We start from the raw sequence: 19,087 nt of genomic DNA on the forward strand, positions 1-19,087 counted from the left end.
CCATTATTATCTATTAACTCTATGCTTTCATGGAGCTAACAAGTAGAAAAAAAAATAGATGAATCAATAGATGTTAGGTGCTGTAAGAAAATGTTGGGGCCCAAGTAAAAAGGATCCAGCCAGGCCCATGGCTGGCAGGGTGTTGGGGAGAGCTTCCTCGGGAGAGGAAAATGGAAACGCAGAGTCTCTGAAATAGGAATTGTTGTGCTTGAAAGGCAGAAAGTGTAAAGACGTAATACTTGAGTTCCAAAGAAGAAATCCAAAGGTACAGGTTCAAAGAGTGAAGCCCGCAGCCTTGACACTTTTCCAGCCCCTTTCTTTCCAGCAGACTCTGTTTTTTACAAAGAGGAAAACCAGCTTGAGCTTTGGTATTTTAGTTTAATAGATGTTAAGGAAGGGCATGGTAAGGAAGGCCATGAGCAGGGGAATGAGGCAGAAAAGCACATGGGGAAAAGAGGACTGTCTTAGTCTGTGATCCCAGATCCCAAGCCTCGGGCAGAATAGGCACTTGGCTCTTGGGACTCAAACAGAGGAGTCAAGAACTCCTCCTCTGTTGCATTTTCCTGTTGGACGGTCCTGGGCAATCCAGGATAATCACTTGCTAGTCATTCACAGCCGCCTTTCTGTTTGCTTGTTTAAAGCATGAAGCCAAGATTAAATCCCTGACGGACTACATGCAGAACATGGAACAGAAGAGGAGACAGCTTGAAGAGTCCCAGGACTCGCTCAGTGAAGAGCTGGCCAAGCTCCGAGCCCAAGGTGAGCAATCGACCACTTTTCGGGTGCCCAGAGGTTGGCCTGAATCAGACACACTGTAGTTGGCTGGACTCTTGATGTTTAATTTTGCTCAGTTAAAGCATTTGTATGTCTACTGAAAACAGTGGTGTAATTGGAGTGGGGTAGAGGGTAGAGAACCATCTAGAAGACTGCCCCCACCCCATGTCTGCCTCTCTTTGCATTTTCCCTCAGTCCACCCTGCTGCCCAAGTCAGAATCCTCTCCCTTCTTCACTTCCTGTCACCAAGTCCTGTACATTCAACCTGCCAGATGCTTCTCTGGTTCTGTTCATCTCCAGCTTCATTGTCACTAATTAAGAATTGTGGCTCCATTCATTGACCGAGGGGCTAAACCCTAGCATGTTCGAGGCTGACCGCTGCGCTGTATCCCAAGGGAGGATTCCAAAATCAAGTCTTACCTTGTCTCTAGCCCCAGACCTCCGACTTTTCCATGCTGTCCTGTTGCTCTAAATATCAATTCTGAACTTGCAGCCATGGTTCCCCTGCATCTTGCATCCTTTGAGCAAACTTTGCCTTTTCTAGGCGGTCTCCTGACCCCTTTGTGAAAGAATGTGCTCAGCACATAGGAAGCACTCAATAAATATGAATAAATAGAAGAGATTCAAGAGAAATGACTGGAAATGTAGAAACCAGGACAGGATTAATGATGTATGTGTTGTGGTGAAATGGGAACACACAGATCTTATGAGTTGCAAAGAAAACTGGTAAAATCCCTTTGGGAAGCATTTTGAAAATACATATTAATCATTCTAACATTTTTCATACCTTTTACTCCTCAAATCTCAAATATTCGTTGCAGAATTCTTGAGAATTCATTGCTTATATTAGTGGAAAAAAAAGAAATCCTAATCCTAAATGTCCAACAGTTAAATGAGCTATCGTATGTGGTTTAAAAGAATAGGTTTTTTTTTCATCTTGGAGATGAAATACATGAAGACCAAGCAACAGTGTTTACAATGCATTAGATTAAACATCATAATATATAATTTTATCTTTACTGTGGTTATAACATTTAAAAATCAATGGATACTTATGTTTGAAGGCCTATAAAATTAATATTTGAAGGGAACATGGTTTTAGTAGGGTAACAGGATTGGTGACAGTGTTATCCTTTTTTATTTATTGTTGTATTGTCTATTTGCTCAGTAAATACATTTTGCTTCAAATGGCAACGCAAATTAACAAAAGAGAACACACCCACCCCCGCTATGACTTTGTAAGGTTTTCTTTATGAGATAAGGGATGTTGGGAATAGAATGCTCTACCCAAAAGTTGACATGGAAAAGAAGCTTTCCCTCTGGTCAATGGCTTCTGCAGTGGTGCCACTGAGTGGAAATAAAATCAAAGCACTGATGTCCACTAAAAAAGATGCATAATGTGAAAGTTGCGAGTTAAGTTTTATTTGGGGCAAAATGAGGACTGCAGCCCAGGAGATAGCACCTCAGATAGCTCTGAGAAAGTGCTCCAAGGAGGTAGTGTGGGAAGGTCAATATATATGATTTTGGTGAAGGGGGAGTTCACACCATCAGGCACTTATCTTACATAAGGTTTTCTGCTAGCCATGAGGAGTTAAATTTCACCATCAAGAGATTTAGTGCTTTTCTAGATAGGAGGAGATGCACAGATTGGGAATCATGAAATCAGTTCCTGAAAATATCTAAAGACCTGTTCCACCAGTTTCCCTGGAGCACAAGATGCCTCATTTCTCCACCCTGAGCTCCCTGCAGGGCGTGTCGAAGGTCAACAGCTGCAGCAACAACAGGGTTCAGTCTCCGCAGAGGCAGATGGCAAATGCCCTTGGCAAGTGCCAATTTGTAGTTGACACTGAAATATAAAGTGAAACAGAATGGAGAGAATACTTAATGACTTGAATGTCACTGTCGGAAACCCTTTTGGTCCCTCCACCTGAGGCTGCCCATGGTCCGTGGGGCTCAGCGAGACCCCTGACCAAGAGGAGGGTGGGGCTGACGCCCCCTCCCCAGAGGTATGGCCCGTAGCGCCATGCCCCCAGCACAGCGTGGGCTTCCTGCTTAGTCTGGAGAGAGTTATTTTATGTTTCTATTTTCTTTGTGCTTGTCCCTAGATTATTTTCCTGCTCCAGATTCTTAGAGAATACCCATGGGAGGTAAATTAGCTCTTTCCGAAACTCTAATATTGGCAGGAATCCAAATACCACTAATATTTGCAGAGAGCATTGTCAGTGACCATGCACATTTATGCACACCGGCAGGAGTGGCTCACCAGGCCTGGTGGGGAGCAGTCCTCTGAGGGCGTGGAGTGGCAGCCCCGTCAGGTCCAGCATGACCGCTCCAGGTTCACATGTCCCCTCTAATCGCCATTCTCCCTGGAGGACTTCCACAGTCTCCCTGGAGAGATCAGCCTTGATTTAACAAGCTGGAAGTCCTGAGGTGTGGAGGGGTATCTGAGAGTGACATTCAAGAAGTCCTCCTTCAGAGGCATGTTCCTTTATTCCATGGTGGTAACTTGGTGAGATAAGCTGATGTTTCACTATATTCCTTTCTGTTGTGTTTTTTTTTTTTAATTTTTACTTTTGGATGGGAATCCTGCCGGTTAAATCTTTTACATCATCCTTTAAAATTCAAAACAGAAAAAATGCACGAAGTCAGCTTCCAGGATAAGGAAAAGGAGCATCTGACCCGGCTTCAGGATGCTGAGGAAATGAAGGTGTGTATGCAGCCCCTTCCAGGAGCCCCGCACACCCTGGGACTGGATTTTCTTCATCTGGGAAAATCCAGCTCCTTTCCGAGATGTATGAGGTGAGGTAGGAAGGAGGGGGGCGGGACTGGGGCCGGGCATCAGAGCTGCTCTCAGAGGGCGGCCAGACTTAGAAGTGAGATGGATGTGCAGGTGTCCAGGCCCGCTGAGATGTCTGCAGACAATACTTACGTTGCATCAGTACATTTCTCTTCCCGCTCACGAGCAGGAGGGAGACGGTGCACCTTCCAGTAGCTGCGCTGGCCGCTCGTCACAGCCTCTGCAGAAACGGTCACCCCTCTTTTGAATGGAAGGATACACCTCCCCTCTATCTTTTAAAGAAATACCCCCAATTTGAATTTACATCTCAAACACAGGGGTCTTTATTTTGGTCACATTTTAAACAGAAATGGAAATGTGGGGAAGAAGATTGGGAAATAAGGGTTCTAGGTGGATAAAATGAAATAGGAGAAAATGTAGAACTTTTGATTATGTGTGTGTGTGCATGAATGCACACGCTTAGTTCCTCAGTCATGTCCAACTCTTTGCGACCCCATGGACTATAGCCTGCCAGGCAGGCTCTTCTGCCCATGCGATTTTCCAGGCAAGAATACTGGAGTGGGTTGCCATTTCCTTCTCCAGGGGATCTTTCTGACCCAGGGATTGATCCCTCGTTTCTTGTGTCTCCTGCATGGGCAGGTGCATTCTTTACCACTAGAGCCACCTGGAATGATTTTAGACAAACCCCACGCTTCTCTGGGTGTGAGTCCCGTAGTTAAAGTGATGCCATGCATGACACTGTTCAGCCAACAAGCCTGCCTCGCCTGGCTGGGCCTCTCCTGTGTTCACGTCACTTTGGTGGAAAGGTGCTTGGAGCATCATCATAAATCCCTGCAGTGGACAGGGCTGGGAGGTTATTGACATTTTACTGGTGGGGAAGTACAGCTCCGAGAGGTGCCATGGCCTGAGGTCAACCAGGTAGTAAGAGGTCAGTGACCTCAGGGTGACCTGGCGAGAGAAGCTATGTGGCTTAGGTGAGCTATGGAAAGTCAGAGGCAAGCCCTTCCCTCATGAAACATGGTCATTTGCCCATGGGAACTACTCAGTTTTCTAACAGATCCTTGGATATGGTTGTCCCTATAAAGCAGGGTAGGTCCTGGGCCCTGGTATGGGGATCTGACAGCTGAGGGAGGTGGGATAGGAGGCAGCACCCCAGTCTTGGCACAGCGCTGGCTGAGAGCCAACAGCGGCTGACACATTTCGCTTGGCCTGGGTTGCAGAAGGCACTGGAGCAGCAGATGGAGAGTCACAGGGAAGCTCATCAGAAGCAGCTGTCCAGACTCCGGGATGAAATCGAGGAGAAGCAGAAAATCATCGATGAGATTCGGGAGTGAGTTGTCCCGGGGGACTCGCAGGGCGTGGAGGCGGGCACAGGCCCTGTGCCAGCCTAGAGGGACGTAGCGTCTAGCCCGGGTCTCTGTTCTCCTTGCCCTGTGGGCGCTGGGCTCCGCCCTGGTGTCACAGGGAGCTGGGTTGTGATGCTTCTGAGGTCTGTTCCCCATCTGGAGTCCAACCTCTGGGGGCTCTGGTGGGCAGGTAGCAGGTTGGCCCAGCTGCCCTGCCTGGTGCCCGGCAGAGCAGGACACATTGGTGACTCGCGTGGACAGACATGTGCCCCTGTAGGTGGGGATGCGTTCCTATGAGAGTGTGAAAAAACCTGCTGGGTTAATAAATGCTCCAGAGGAGACGGTCGGCTCCTGCTGCCTCCTCGCCCAACACGTACCCGCGTCTGCACAGCTTGGAGTCACCTGGTCACACACGTGGGCTCTTAGGGACCCACGCTGTTGGGTGCCTGTCTGTGCTCGAGGACGTCATTGCAGCTGGGCTCCAGTGACACCTTCTCAAGGCCGTTCTTCTGTTGCAGCTGCTGCTGAACGGCCCCCCTGCTCAGTAATCACCCCTCCCCGCTCCTCTCACCTTCCCACATCATCAACACAAGTCCCCAGGCTGGGAGGCACCTTTAGGCTCCTCTCCTGAGGATTCTTAACATTTTTGCACAGTGAGTGCCTTTGCAGAACAATGTGTTTACATGTCCCAAATAAAAGAGGAAAACAAAACCAGTTATATTGAAATATATTGAAATACAGTTCATTCCACGCCCCCATGTCCCCCGCCCCAGTCTAGACTAAAGGTTCTCTCCTTTTTGTTTCTATAGATGAAGAAATAAGATTTTTATACAGAATCAAAGCTAAATGATTTCCTTAAGGTCATACTGTTAAACAGGAATCAAACTGGAGTTGGAGTTATTCTCCAGACTACTGATCCAAATCTCTTTGCTTGTACCGCATATTTGCATTTTAAAAGCAGAAGTGTAAATGATGCCATGGGTAGGCTCTGTGCAGTCTACCTAGGAAAGCCCTTAGCATCGTCTCTCCCCTTTGGGGCCACCCCATGCTCCCTGTCAGGTTCTGCTTTCGCCTTTAAGCATGGCTTTTGTTTGTTATTCTGATGAATCACCCACAAATCATTCAACTGGGAGGAGCGGGAAGGGAGGGAATGGAGGTGAGAGAGATGGAGGGTCTCTGAATGAGTTGACAGGTGGGGGGAGTTTCCTTGGCCTGTGCCTTTCATCTGGCCTCTGGGTTTTCCTTCAGATAGTGTGTAAGCTATTCGGTATGGTCAGGTGGGCATGGGAATACAAAAGGTTTTATGAGGACAGCATGTGTGCTAAATCGTGTCCAACTCTTTGAAACCCTATGGACTGTAGCCCACCAGGCTCCTCTGTCCATGGGATTCTCCAGGCAAGAATACTGGAGTGGGTTGCCATGCCCTCCTCCAGGAGATCTCCCTGACCCAGGGATCAAGCGTGCGCCTCTTATATCTCCTGCATTGGCAGGTGGATTCTTTACCAGTAGCACTACCTGGCAAGGACTGGGGTACATAAAATGACCCAGTGCTCCCATCCGGGTGGTGAGTTTCTTTTTTGTAGCAGCCCAGACTTTCTTTGTGTTTCCTCTCTCTGACCACTGCCCCCACTTCCCCCTCCTCCCTGACCTGAAGACCTCACAGAGCAGAATGGTCCCTATGTCAGCCAGGGAGTTGGACTTGGGAGATGTTTTCAGAACATGGGACCAGAGAGGAAGGGAAGGTCAGAGTGGCCAGATAAGGTTCCAGGAGTGCATGCATACCATCTGTGGGGCAGAAAAAGAATTCTTACTGGACTCTCTCTTCCTGTTTTAAAATATTGGCCCCTTTCTCATCTCATTTTTTTTCCCCTTCCAGAGCTCTTGCATAAGCCAGCTATAAATACATTCTTAAAGCCTTATGTTTCATGCCTCTTAGATATTCCCAGAAATTAGTTTTCACTCGGGCAGGGAGGAAGCTGTGAGGTTGTTCTCTGATCTCTCAGAGTCCTCTAGAATTGCCGCCTTTATTGCACAGAGCTAATGGGCTTGGAACAGAATCTTGTCTTCAGTTGCATGACTCAGAATCTCAGGGTGGTGTGGAATGAGTTGATGTTTCCTCTCATTTCAGTTTGAATCAGAAACTGCAACTAGAACAGGAGAAGCTCAGTTCTGATTATAACAAGCTGAAAATAGAGGACCAAGAGAGAGAAATGAAACTGGAAAAGCTCTTGTGAGTACGCTTTAAATATTTCCTCTATTTTCTCTCATCCCCATGAAATCTCCGCCAGTCCACACTGGTGATTCAGGTACCAAGATAGTCAGGTTAGGTCTGGCCAATTTAAAAACAGACCCTGAGTTGGTGAGTTGGTTTGTTTTGTTGATTTATTTGCAGATGCATGGTGTCTGTGAGAATCTCTGATGCCCCTTTGGTGGTTCATGGTTCCTTTCTGTTTTTCAGATTGCTCAATGATAAAAGGGAGCAAGCCAGAGAGGACCTCAAAGGGCTGGAGGAGACAGTGGTATGTTGATGTGTTTCCCAACTCATTTGAGTCTCAAAGACCAGATTCGTTTATGATCTTTTGAATTTGTTTCTTCTAAAATTTTATCTGTGCATGCCTTTCTTGAGTATCATTTTAAACAGAAAGCTTCCTATGGAAACACGAGAGCTGTAGAATTTATTCCCCAGGTCTTGACACAGTGATTAACCATCCAGCCGTCCTTAGGAGTGTAACCCTGGAGTCCTGATGAGATTTAAACTCAAATCAATGTCTGCAGTTTTGCCACCTCTGCACATTGTGCTTACTTCCATTCAACAATCAGTGGATATTTGTTGAGCACCTGCTAAGGACTGTTCTTTTAGGTGCTTGGGTTGCATCAGTACACAACAGGGAGAAGAGGGTGGCCCTTGTGAAGCTGTCCTTCACTTGGGAAAGACAGACAGAGAACAATAAGCAAGTAGATCGTGGTCTCCATTAGGTGGTTATAGAAGGGGCACAGGATACTGGCTGGGGGAGGCCCCACTGGGAAGTAACATTTGAGCAGGAACTTAATTAGGAAAATGAAGGAGCCGTGGGGATATCTGGAGGAGGAGCCTGTGCCAAGGCCCTGAGGTCAGCCCACGACCCACATTTGGGGAACAGCAGGGAGATCAGTCTGTCTGTGGCCAAGAGGAGAGGCGGGGTAGGAGATGGGCACAGAGAGGTCGAGACAGAAGGGGAGCCAGGCCAGATTCGGCCTTGAGACCTGCAGGGTTTGTGGCGGAGGAGCGGCAGGTCCACTCCCCTTTGGAAGAAGGGCTCACCGTGTGAGAGCCTGGTTGCTCTGCTCTGTCCTACATCTGAATTCATTGGTTTGTCTCCTGGTCTGTTCCTGTTTTATTTGCCCCTGGGGATGGCTGCCTGATGCTGAGGGCTCTCAAGAGTCCTTCAGAGTGCCACACAGCCTGTGTTTGAAGACGGACATCCCGACATAGTCTCTAAATCTGGTGAAAACACATCCAGTCCTTGCACATGACATGTTGTTTAGATATAGGCAAGCATACTGTTTCCATCCGTACGTCATGTGAACTACTGTGGGACTGAACCTGAGTCCAGGAATTCAGTGACCCCAGACTGGGAGCAGGTGGTTGATCAGGGCTGGACCTGAGGCTGTGTTTTGGGCCCCTGGGTGAGAGTCGGCTACTCCTCAAGGCCGGATGGGGGCTCAAAGGGCATAGGCCGTTCAGGACAGAAGTAGAATGACTGTTGAGAGAAGCTGGGCCTCTTGAGCCTGGTGGAGAAGACAGTGGACGGAGCGGCTGGAGGGGAAACAAATGAAGCCATGACGTTGCTTTATCTATGTCTGTTTTCCTGGAGAAAGTGATACTCATAATCATAGATAGTTTATAACAATTCAGAAAAATATTGACCATTAACATGTTCCTATACTCCCACCAGCCGGAGGTCAATATTTCCGTGTCTTTCTTTACACTCACGCACTCTCTCTCACAGTCTGTCACGTAGTACACCTTTCACGCTCACACCCAGAAACTCACTATTTACCTCGCTCCCTCTCACGGTCTCACCCACACGTGGGCACAATCGCGTGTTCTCTCTCACTCACCCGTCTTCACACACACTCACACCCGCAGGTCCCCACTCTTACGGCCTCATGCCTGTAGTCACCCACTCACAAGCTCTTACACACTCAGCACATCCCCGTCACACGCTGACACACACATGCACAGCCACCCGTGGCCATCCACACATTCTCACTGGCATACTCTCACTTCTGCTCACTCACGCTCACAGCCTCCCTCACGTCCACTCACAGACACTCACTCCACGTACTCTCTCTCCCAGACTCACAAGATTTCTCTCTCTCATACTTACTTGTGAGCATGTTATTTTGCTCTGTTGAATACATTTTTTTTCTCTTTTTTTTGGGGGGGGGTGTGTGTGTACGCGCAGGCGCTCAGCTTGTGGAATCTTAGTTCCCTGACCAAGGATCGAACCTGTGCCCCCTGCAATGGAAGCGTGCTGTCCTAACCACTGGACCAGCAGGGAATTTGCTTGAATATGTTTTTAACAACACATTTTCCTCACTCGCCTCCTCAGATACACTGGTTCTCCCTGCCACACCTACATGCCTACCCTTGCATCCATTCCCCACCCACGCCCCCACATCATACACACACTCAGACACTCAGTCCCTCGCACGTGGACAGACCCACCAATACAGCCTCCCACGAGCGCTCGCTCTCCGTCCACGTACACGCACATACATCACACACACAAACACTGGAGCCCTGCAGTCTGTGCCAGGCTAGACGTGGGTGTTACTGCTTATCCTTCCATCACATCCTCCCATGCTGTCAGTGTTCCTCAGAGGTGGCTTGCTGTCTTTGGCTGACCTTTCCTGAGCCCGCCTCAGCTCAAGGCTGCTCTGCCTCCTGGAGTGTCTGGAAAAGGTCAGGGTGGGACCTGCCACTAGGGACCAAGGTCTGTAAAGCCCACTCCAGGGGCAACATTTGGAAAGGCCAGCCGGCCGGTGGGGACGTTTCTGGGACCCCAGGCAGCCCTCTGGCTTTAGCAGGACACTTCGTGTGGGCTCTGGGGCTAGACCCCTCCTCCCTCTGCTGGTAAAGCTTGTGTCTCCACCGCTCTGGTCCCACCCTCGCTGTGACAGGAAGCTGAGCCCTGATTTTACACGGAGAGCAGCACCCGTGCGGGGAGAGGCCTGAAGAAAAGCAGTCAGGGTGGAGGGAGAAATAACGCACATGATGGAGGAAGATTCACGGCCCCAGGAAGCCAGATGGGAGTTGCCTAGGCATACATGTGTGGCTTATCAGCCATTTCCAAGCTCTGAACTACCTGTGTTAAACTGTTTATAGAAGTTACTTAAAACCAAACAAGAAAGAAAGTCGCCAAGCTCAGGACTCTGGATTGTTTGGTGCTTGCCCCCGAAGAATCGCCTGGCCCTTTGACAAGGCACCTAGGTCTTCTCTTCTTGTTTCCCTGTGGGGTGGTGGTGGTTTTCATGGAAAGTCTTTTCTGTGATTATAGTTCAGTCATTAATCAACCACCTGAAGCAGGGAGCAGAGCTCGCAGAGCAGAGGGCCAGGGCTGAGCTCTGGGCTAGAGGCGCGGACCGCGTGGCCGTGTCACTGACAGCCTGGAGCTGTCCCCCGACACCCGCCCGCTGGCTGCTCGGCCCCAGACATGCAGCGAGCACACGGTGTTCCCACAGCAGGCCCGCTGGCCTCCTGCAGAAAGTAATTTGCCTCATCTGAGGAGGCAATTGACTTCAGCTGCTTTTTATTTCAGCACTATTATGGAACCGGACCCAGTAATAGGACCTAAAATTAACATAGAACCTTTATTCCCAGAAACTTATTGTTTCCATGGCTTTGGAGCAGCCTGTTCTGTCTTTTCTTCTGTCAGCTTCTGTTAGTTCCATCCCTTGACATTCTGTGTGAGAGTAGGTCAATTTTGACAAATTGAAAAATACAAATGCAAGTGTATTTCTCTCCTCATTGGAAAATATTTTTCACAGAACTGGTTGTAGGTCTTGTGGTGAATACATGGAGACTTAAATGGAAGGAAACATTAGGTTTTCTGACTTTGTTAACAGGGGGCACCAGGTTTGATTCAGACCTTTGTCTTGGCAATCTAATTCCTAAGTGTTCATTAGTAGAGAATAATCCTAAATGGAGGGGAAAAAAAAATGCTCCCAAGAAGTTAACTATAGGAAAGTTATAGCAACAACAAAAGGAAACAGTAAAAGACTAATGAGGAAATAGCTGCCAACTATGATGCATCAATAAAGAATACTAGCTAATATTTATTGAACACTTACTATGTGCCAGAAACATAAGAGTTTTATAAGAATAATCTCATTTAATCTTGATAACAACAACTATGAAGCAACTACTGTTTTTAATCCTCATGTTATAAATAAGAAAGCACAGGAGGGTTAGATACTTTGCCCAGGGTCACCAGGTGGAATGTCCATTAGCTCAGTGATGTGAGGCAAAAAAAGCATATTGCGGACCAGGGCCAGAGGGGTATGGAAACATGAAAAATGTTGGTCAGCTAGGGTGGGAGAAATTGCGGCGAACTTTTCATTGAAACTTGTTGGCATTTTGTATAATGTGTGCACAATAAATTAGAGTGAAAAAAGAGTCCATTCTGTTATAACGTAGCTCACTAGGAATTTTTATGAGAAAGCTTTCATGTTTTCGTGGTTGAAAGGGAGGAAAAAGGTTCTATTTAAAACAGAGCAAACGAGCAGGCTTTGGTCTAGTTTCCATATCTTTGAGTTCCCAGGCTCTGTACCTTGGGGTAGCCCTGGGAATATGCCAGGTGGAGGGGGAGGACATGAGGGTGGGCAGGTCACAGGAAGTGGAGGGCCCTATGGCCTTGACAGCCGGCTTGCAGAGCTTTGTGGAGGCATCTGGGGTTGATGGTCTGCTGCCAATGGTGTCATAAATTGTGTGCCCTCACTTAAGTGGTGTTTTAACGATCTTCTCTTCCAGTCTCGAGAACTGCAGACTCTGCATAACCTCCGTAAACTCTTTGTCCAGGATCTGACTGCGCGGGTTAAAAAAGTGAGTTCTAATTCGTGTGAATGGGATTGAGGAGAAACGAAAAGTCGGCCAGAAAGAATCATTTTCAGTTGCTTAAATCATTATCACTTGCTTAAATCCTAGCTGGTGATGCTTAAAAATTACTTCATACCAGAGAATGTGATGAAAAGAATGTGCCAGAGGAGGGAAAAATACCTGGGAACATTTTTCCATCTGACTTTTCATTCTTAGGGAAAGGAAGCTATCATCCTTTCCTTGGCCTTTATTTCAAACGAACACATAATTATCTGGTTGCAGTGTGAAAACCTCTGAGTGACGCAGGGAAAACCCAGAGGGCTCTTAAGAGACAGCCTGGCCCTACGCCTGGTGAATGATGCCAGGAACCTGGAAACACCGGGGGCTGGACCCTCCTGTTCTCCGGTTAGGAGGCTGCGAGGGGCCGGGTCGGAGCGTAGGAAGCACCTGAGCATCCCGTGTCTTGCCTCCTGTCCCCGGCAGCCACGTAATTGGTCCTTTGTGTTCTGTCTTACGGTTGTGGAAACGGGCTCCACTGTCCTGAGATCACAGAGCTGGGGAGAGCCAGAGATAGGCCTGAAATCCAGGTCGGTGTGACTTCCAAGTCGGAGCATTTTGTGCCACATGCAGTGGTGATCTTGGGGAATTGCCGAATGGTGAACCCCCAGAGCAGCTAGCAGAGGTCTGAGGCGGGAAGAGGGAGAAGCAGCAAGAAAGCATTTGAAAAAGTGACGGATGAGGAGCAGCAAGCATACCCAGAGGTAATAGGATGGACAGAGGTGTATTTAGGTGTGTGCATGGGGGTCTGTGCGAAGGAGCCAGGGAAAAGAGATGAAGTATATTATTTAAGGGAAAAAAAGAGAGGAGGTGATTGATAGGGTCAGATCTGAGAGGACAGAATTGATAGCATAGATGAGTATATATGGCTTGGTAAATGGAAGGGACACACTTTCCCAGAGAGGAGAAGTGGAGAAACCAGACATTAGCAGGGAAATATATGACAGGGGAAGAGATACATTCAACGACTCTGACTTTCTTCAGCTAATGTGGAGAAGGAGGAAGAGAATGGGGAGCCCGTGGAGCCTGGGGGAGGCTCGGGCAACTGTGAGGGATTTACTGGAGATAAGCAAAAGGATGCTGAGCAGTGGTGGGAGTGTCCAGATGAGGTTCAGAGCACGGATTTGTCTTGGCACTTGGCATCATGATTCTAGTGAGTTTGGAGGGCTAGAAATCAAAATAAGGAAAGAGGGTGGAGAATGATGGGAAAGAGGGATATTTCAAGGCCTGAGTGGCAGGGTAGGTAGTGACCACAATCATCAACGTAGAAATGATCAGAGGACCTGGATCAGGGAGCAAAGAGAGGCTAGAGCAGAGGTGATGAAGACAGAGACTTAGGGGGATTATGATCAGAACTGAAAAGACTCAGTTGCGGGGAGGAAGTATTCCAAGGAGGACGCAGAGCTTGGGACCAGATTTCATGATGTAAGACTCTCTAGGGAGGATCCGCTCTTAGACCAGTGGTTCTCAAAGTGTGGTCACCTGGCCAGCAGCACTTGCATCACCTAAGAACTTGCTGGATGTACCAGTTCTCACATCCTTCCCTGGATCCACTGACTCAGAGACTAGGGTGAGTGAAACTCACTCAGTCGGGTCTGACACTTTGCGACCCCATGGGCTATACAGTCCATGGAATTCTCCAGGCCAGAATACAGAAGTGGGTAGCCTATCCCTTCTCCAGTGGATCTTCCTGACCCCAGAATCGAACCAGGGTCTCCTGCATTGCAGGCAGATTCTTTACCAACTCAGCTATTAGGGAAGGCCCCAGAGCTTGGGACCAGACCAAAAACTAGGGTGGGGCCCAGCAATCTGAGTTTTAACAAACCTGCTGGGTTTAAGAGCCCTGGATTTAGACCCAGGAGACAGGTTTGAAATGCCAGTATGGCTACCACCTCTCAGAAAGAGTGATGATATCTTTTGTAATCAGACAAAATAAGCATGCTTTGCCATTTTTAGACTCCAGGATGTGTTTGTACATATATTTCCTAATTTATGTGGCCACTCAGCATGGAAGTGTTGGGAGAACAGTGCTTTTGTTAATCTCAAGATCTGATAAATTTCGAGTGTCAATCCAGCACAGCACACAGATGCCTTGAGTGATCTGGGATGGATTTGTTAAATAATTTCATGTAATCGCAAGCTGAAGGGACAAGCAGAGACCATGGAGACTGCCCAGCGGGACCACAGACACTTTCCCACAGCTTGATGACTCATTATCTCACTTGTGATGTTTTGAAATCAAATTTAGGTCTTGGGCTTATGTTTTCCCATTAATTCTTCTTAATGAGTTTTGAAACACTTTCTTTTGAAAAGAAAAGTGTCTGTTTACCTACCTGCAAGGGAGAGGTATATTCACAAAGAGAACTGTATCTAATTTGTATCTTTCAAAAGTAGATTGCAATATTTTTGGTCAGCTATGTAAAAAACAGCATATTTGATATGCTGTTTCAAGGGAATTAATTGGGAAGACTGTTGAGTCTCAACTTCTAGAACCTCTATTTTCATTTTCAGAATAAACCTTTAGTAGGATCGGGGATTTCTTCCCAAAGATATTTAGAATGGCTCTTCCGCATGATGCTGGGGCGGAGGGTGGGCAGTTTGGAGGCTGATTCTGCTGACCCCTTGTCTTGATGCAGAGTGTAGAGCTGGACAGTGACGATGGAGGAGGCAGTGCTGCCCAGAAGCAGAAAATTTCCTTCCTGGAGAATAACCTGGAGCAACTCACCAAGGTTCACAAACAGGTAGGAGGGTTGTGCCAGCTTGCCCCTGCTTCTCCTTCTCTCTTGGAAGGAAGACTCACTGCGTGTGGCTTCAGTGAGGGAGGAACTCTGATACAGAGGTGAAAGGACTATAACATCACCAGAGAACATCTGTGTCAGAAGGGACTTTCAACTCTTAGTCTGCAGTGACTTCCTTTGTATATGAAATCCTTTCTTTGATGGAAGCTAAATATAAAGCATTGAGTGTGAGCTCTCTGAGGTTTGGGGAGCAGGGTGTTCAGTCGTGTCTTTTCATTCTGCCTCCCTTTCCAGCCTCTGAGCCCAGCTGGCCTCGCTGTGTCCCATGATGCTTTTGAGGACACTTTGTGGACCCAAAGACTCCACAGAACACAGAGCAGATGACTCTGAGCTGGTTCAGGCTTCCTGTTTCTAGAGACGAGAAAACAGGCTCGGAGAGGAAGCCGCTGGCTTCATCCCACAAGTGGGAGAACTGGGGCCAGCTCCAGCCCCGTCTCTGCTCTGTCCTGTTTCTTGGGCATCCTCTCAGGTTCCTGCAACACCCTGGAGTTTGTTTAGAGTGGCAGAGAGCAATAACCATGTCCAAACTCACTGACGATTTAGGCAGGTTATTTGTCTCCTTTCTGCTTATTTTTTAAAATTTGCTTTTAATTGAAAGATAACTGCTTTATAGTATTGTGCTGGTTTCTGTCATACATCAACATGAATGAGCCATAGGCATACACATGTCCCCTTCCTCTTGGCCCTATCCTTTCTGTTTAAATGCTGAAATGTTCATGATGGCTTTCCCTAAATCCTCAAGATCTGGGATCTGAAAAGAATGGTTCAGCTTTGCAATGGACCACATACCCTAGGGGACGTCATTTCTCTTTGACTTGTTACATGCTCTTCAACGTTACTGATGATGGCACTTTTGCCCAAAGGGAGGATGACAGATTCAACGTGGTTGAAGTCATTCAAGCAAACTGTTGATGAGAAACAGAAAAGCAGAAACTGCTGGGGACTTGAAATTGAGCCCTGAAATTCATTAATTATTTTATTAATGAATTCAGTGAATATTTATTAAAAACCTAGTCTGTACTGGGCACTGGGGCTGGGACTGCGTGGGGAGATAGGGGTAAAGAAAACAGGTGAGGCCTAGCAATAGTTCAACCCACACAGCACTCCTGATTTTCAGAACTTTTCCTGATCCACTTGCATTCCCACAATGGTCCTTTTATGTAGTATGGGGACTTAATAAGTGGTTGAACGACTCATACCTGGTCTGATGACCAGGAAATAACAGAACTGGCTTTTGGCCCATCCTTAACCTAGCGTGAGTCTGTTCCTTCTGAATTGAGAGTCTTAGATCATAAAGAATGAGCAGTATTCCTGAGTTACTTAGACCCTGGGTACACTCCAAACCTTGTGCTGGTGTGGACAATGTGTCCTGTCTGAAGGAGGCCTTCAGAGAGCTCTAGAACATGAATGCCTTTCATAGAGCATGTCTGAGCTGGCTTCACGTTTCTTAGCTTTCACATGCCAACATCGGAGTAGTCAATTGTCTCCTACAAGTTCCCCCTCACCCCTCAAACAAAAGAAGCAGCAAATCCCACCCAAGCCTGAATGTTTCCCACAGTTGGAAATGGCTCCTAATTCTAGCCTACTCCCCTCTCCACTTTCTCCAACCTGTGAATACTGTGTTTGGCAAATCTGAGTCTCAGGATGTGGGATTTTTATTCCCCTTGGGCGCTCTCAGAGTTTATGGTCTTAGGCACTTTTCAGAACAACCTGGCAGGGGGTGGTGGTTCTAACTGCTCCTCTGTGGCCTTCTCAGCCCCCAGCACTGGGTCTGCTGCTCCTGCTTCCTCTTTCGGTAACTCCCCACCTCTCCCTTCCCTGCAGCTGGTCCGGGACAATGCAGACCTGCGCTGTGAGCTGCCCAAGCTGGAGAAGCGCCTGCGTGCCACGGCCGAGCGTGTGAAGGCGCTGGAGAGCGCGCTGAAGGAGGCCAAGGAGAACGCCATGCGGGACCGCAAGCGCTACCAGCAGGAGGTGGACCGCATCAAGGAGGCCGTGCGAGCCAAGAACATGGCCAGGAGGGCTCACTCGGCCCAGATCGGTACGTGCGTCTGCACCCGGGCCCTTGATATAAGGCGAGGGCTCCGCGGGCCAGATGGTCTGTGCAGGCCAGCCGGGGCCTCCGAGCACCCGGCGTCCATCCTGGGAAGATGGGATCGCTAGACGCGCGCTTCCTTGAGATTCCAGAGGACATAGTGATCCTCAAAATTATCGAGCTGAGCAAAGAAGCCAGCCAGCCCTGGCTGCAGACAGAGGGGTTTGGCTGTAAACAGAGGTACACTTTCCCAGAGATACCAGAGTATATGGCTCGCTCAGCACAGCCTGCGGGCGCCTTGCGGTTTGCACCTGGTGGAACCATGAAGGAGCTGCATGTAGCTAGAAGACTCAGAGAGTCTCTTGTAAGTACAGGTTTGGAAATACCCTGGAGAGAGCCAGGCCTGGCATCGGTGAGTGCATGGGGGCTGGACATACAGCCCCTTCCAGGCCTGGATTTAGATGTTCTACCTGCAAAGACTGAGAGTGTAGCTGTTGAGTCATCATTCCTGGGATAGAGCCATAGGAGGAAAAGAGATTTAGGGATGTTCTCTAGAGAGCATTTTTTTATTCTTCTTGATGGCAATATCTCCAATAACATGTAATAATATTTCTTATCAGATACTGCTGTGCAGATGTTTGGGAAACCAGCAACTCCTTGTTTCTAGTTTTAAGATCATAGATTAGTGCTTCACTGAGTTTATTGGATTTTTATACCCTTGGAAAATCTCCTGAAACCTGTGGACCTCTTCCCCTAAAAATGTATCATAGACAGAATTCTGCATCCAGTTTTAGGGAGATGCTGTTGAAACTCACTGGGGCCTATGGATCTGCCTCAGATAAACCTGAAAGTCTGTTGTCTCTAATTTTCATTAATCAGAATTGAATAATTGATATATAAGTTCTCTTTGTCCCCTGAATATTGGGTGGCTTGGATTAGCTAACTGTGCTAATAGAAGGGCAAACCTCCTGTCTTCAGAGAAGTCTGGTGACTGATAAGAATTGCGACATTGATGAGAAGATTGTGCCTCTTGGTTTTTGCCTGTGACCAGGAAGTATCTGGGTGCAGCTGTGTAAGCCCTTTCTGAATGTCTCTTCTCTCTTTTCTGTCTGTTGGCCACAGCCAAGCCCATCCGCCCTGGACACTACCCTGCATCATCTCCAACGGCGGTCCACGCCATCCGAGGGGGAGGAGGCGGCTCTTCAAACTCCACTCACCACCAGAAATAAATATGAAGTGAGTCCCTCGTGTCGCTTCTGTCCGAGGCAATACTAGGGGCTCTCCTCGCCTCTGCCAGGAGCTCAGCCCCCCGTGTGTAGACAGCTCAGCTCTGCCCAGCACACGCCCTGGGGCTTCAGGTTATTGGGGGCCCGCATTTGCCCCGACTCAGTCTAGAGCCTTCGGGTCTTCCAGCTCAGGCCACTGGTGCTGGGACCCCGTGGCGTTGGGGAGGGCGTGGTGAATGAGTCAGGCCAGCCTTCTTTTGTCTGCGGGACTCCCCTCTGTAGCTGGCATCCGCAATGGCATTACCTGTTTGTCAGGTGCTTTTGCCCAGAGCAGGCAGACATGGGTGGTTGCTCTAAGCCTCAGGAACCCAACCTAAGAAAGAGCCAGATAATTAAAAGTCACGTGTTTATAATTACTATCGGAACTCAACAAATGGGGTTTTAAAGAATTGTGCAAGTTTTCATCTAGCTAAGCTTGGACCACTTTTTTTCTTTGAGATGCTGGTCTGAAAACTGCTCTTCCCACAATGCACATGCCTGACTTGGCTCTACCACGTCAGCACAGAGGGGAAAGTGGTGTGCTTTAAAGAAGAGGAGGCAGTACAGGCCTGTCCCCTTGTGCTTGAGGGAAAGAGTCTACTGGTTGGGCAGGGCAGAGAGACAGCTCGGTGGCCAGAGAACTCTGTTTAGAGAAACTGACTTCATGTCAATAACCTATAGATGGGAGGAGGTGGCTCCTAATGCTGACCGTGGAGTCTCAGCCCTCAGTAGGAGAGTTTGCAAAATGGGTGAGCTTGGCGACAAAATCACAATGATCAGGGGCAAGTCAAGAAAGAGTGGGTCTTGCACCTAGGCTTCCCTGATAGCTCAGTTGGTACAGAATCCACCTGAAATGCAGGAGACCCTGGTTCGATTCCTCGGTTGGGAAGATCCCCTGGAGAAGGGAAAGGCTACCCCCTCCAGTGTTCTGACC

The 19,087-nt window shown here is 48.2% G+C and overlaps 1 protein-coding gene across 1 annotated transcript in view; it reads left to right on the plus strand.

The window, feature by feature from the left end:
- Positions 1-19,087, plus strand: part of KIF5C (kinesin family member 5C) — a 153,993-nt gene that overhangs the window by 119,602 nt on the left and 15,304 nt on the right. The window contains exons 17-25 of the mRNA XM_043488177.1: positions 642-759; positions 3,405-3,481; positions 4,792-4,901; positions 7,046-7,147; positions 7,376-7,436; positions 11,933-12,004; positions 14,692-14,796; positions 16,678-16,894; positions 18,011-18,124. Of these exons, the coding sequence (XP_043344112.1) occupies positions 642-759; positions 3,405-3,481; positions 4,792-4,901; positions 7,046-7,147; positions 7,376-7,436; positions 11,933-12,004; positions 14,692-14,796; positions 16,678-16,894; positions 18,011-18,117 (969 nt within the window). The 3' untranslated portion in view covers positions 18,118-18,124. The remainder of the gene's footprint in view (positions 1-641; positions 760-3,404; positions 3,482-4,791; positions 4,902-7,045; positions 7,148-7,375; positions 7,437-11,932; positions 12,005-14,691; positions 14,797-16,677; positions 16,895-18,010; positions 18,125-19,087) is intronic.

Source organism: Cervus canadensis, chromosome 15 (assembly GCF_019320065.1).
Source record: "Cervus canadensis isolate Bull #8, Minnesota chromosome 15, ASM1932006v1, whole genome shotgun sequence".
Classification (NCBI taxonomy): Eukaryota; Metazoa; Chordata; class Mammalia; order Artiodactyla; family Cervidae; genus Cervus; species Cervus canadensis.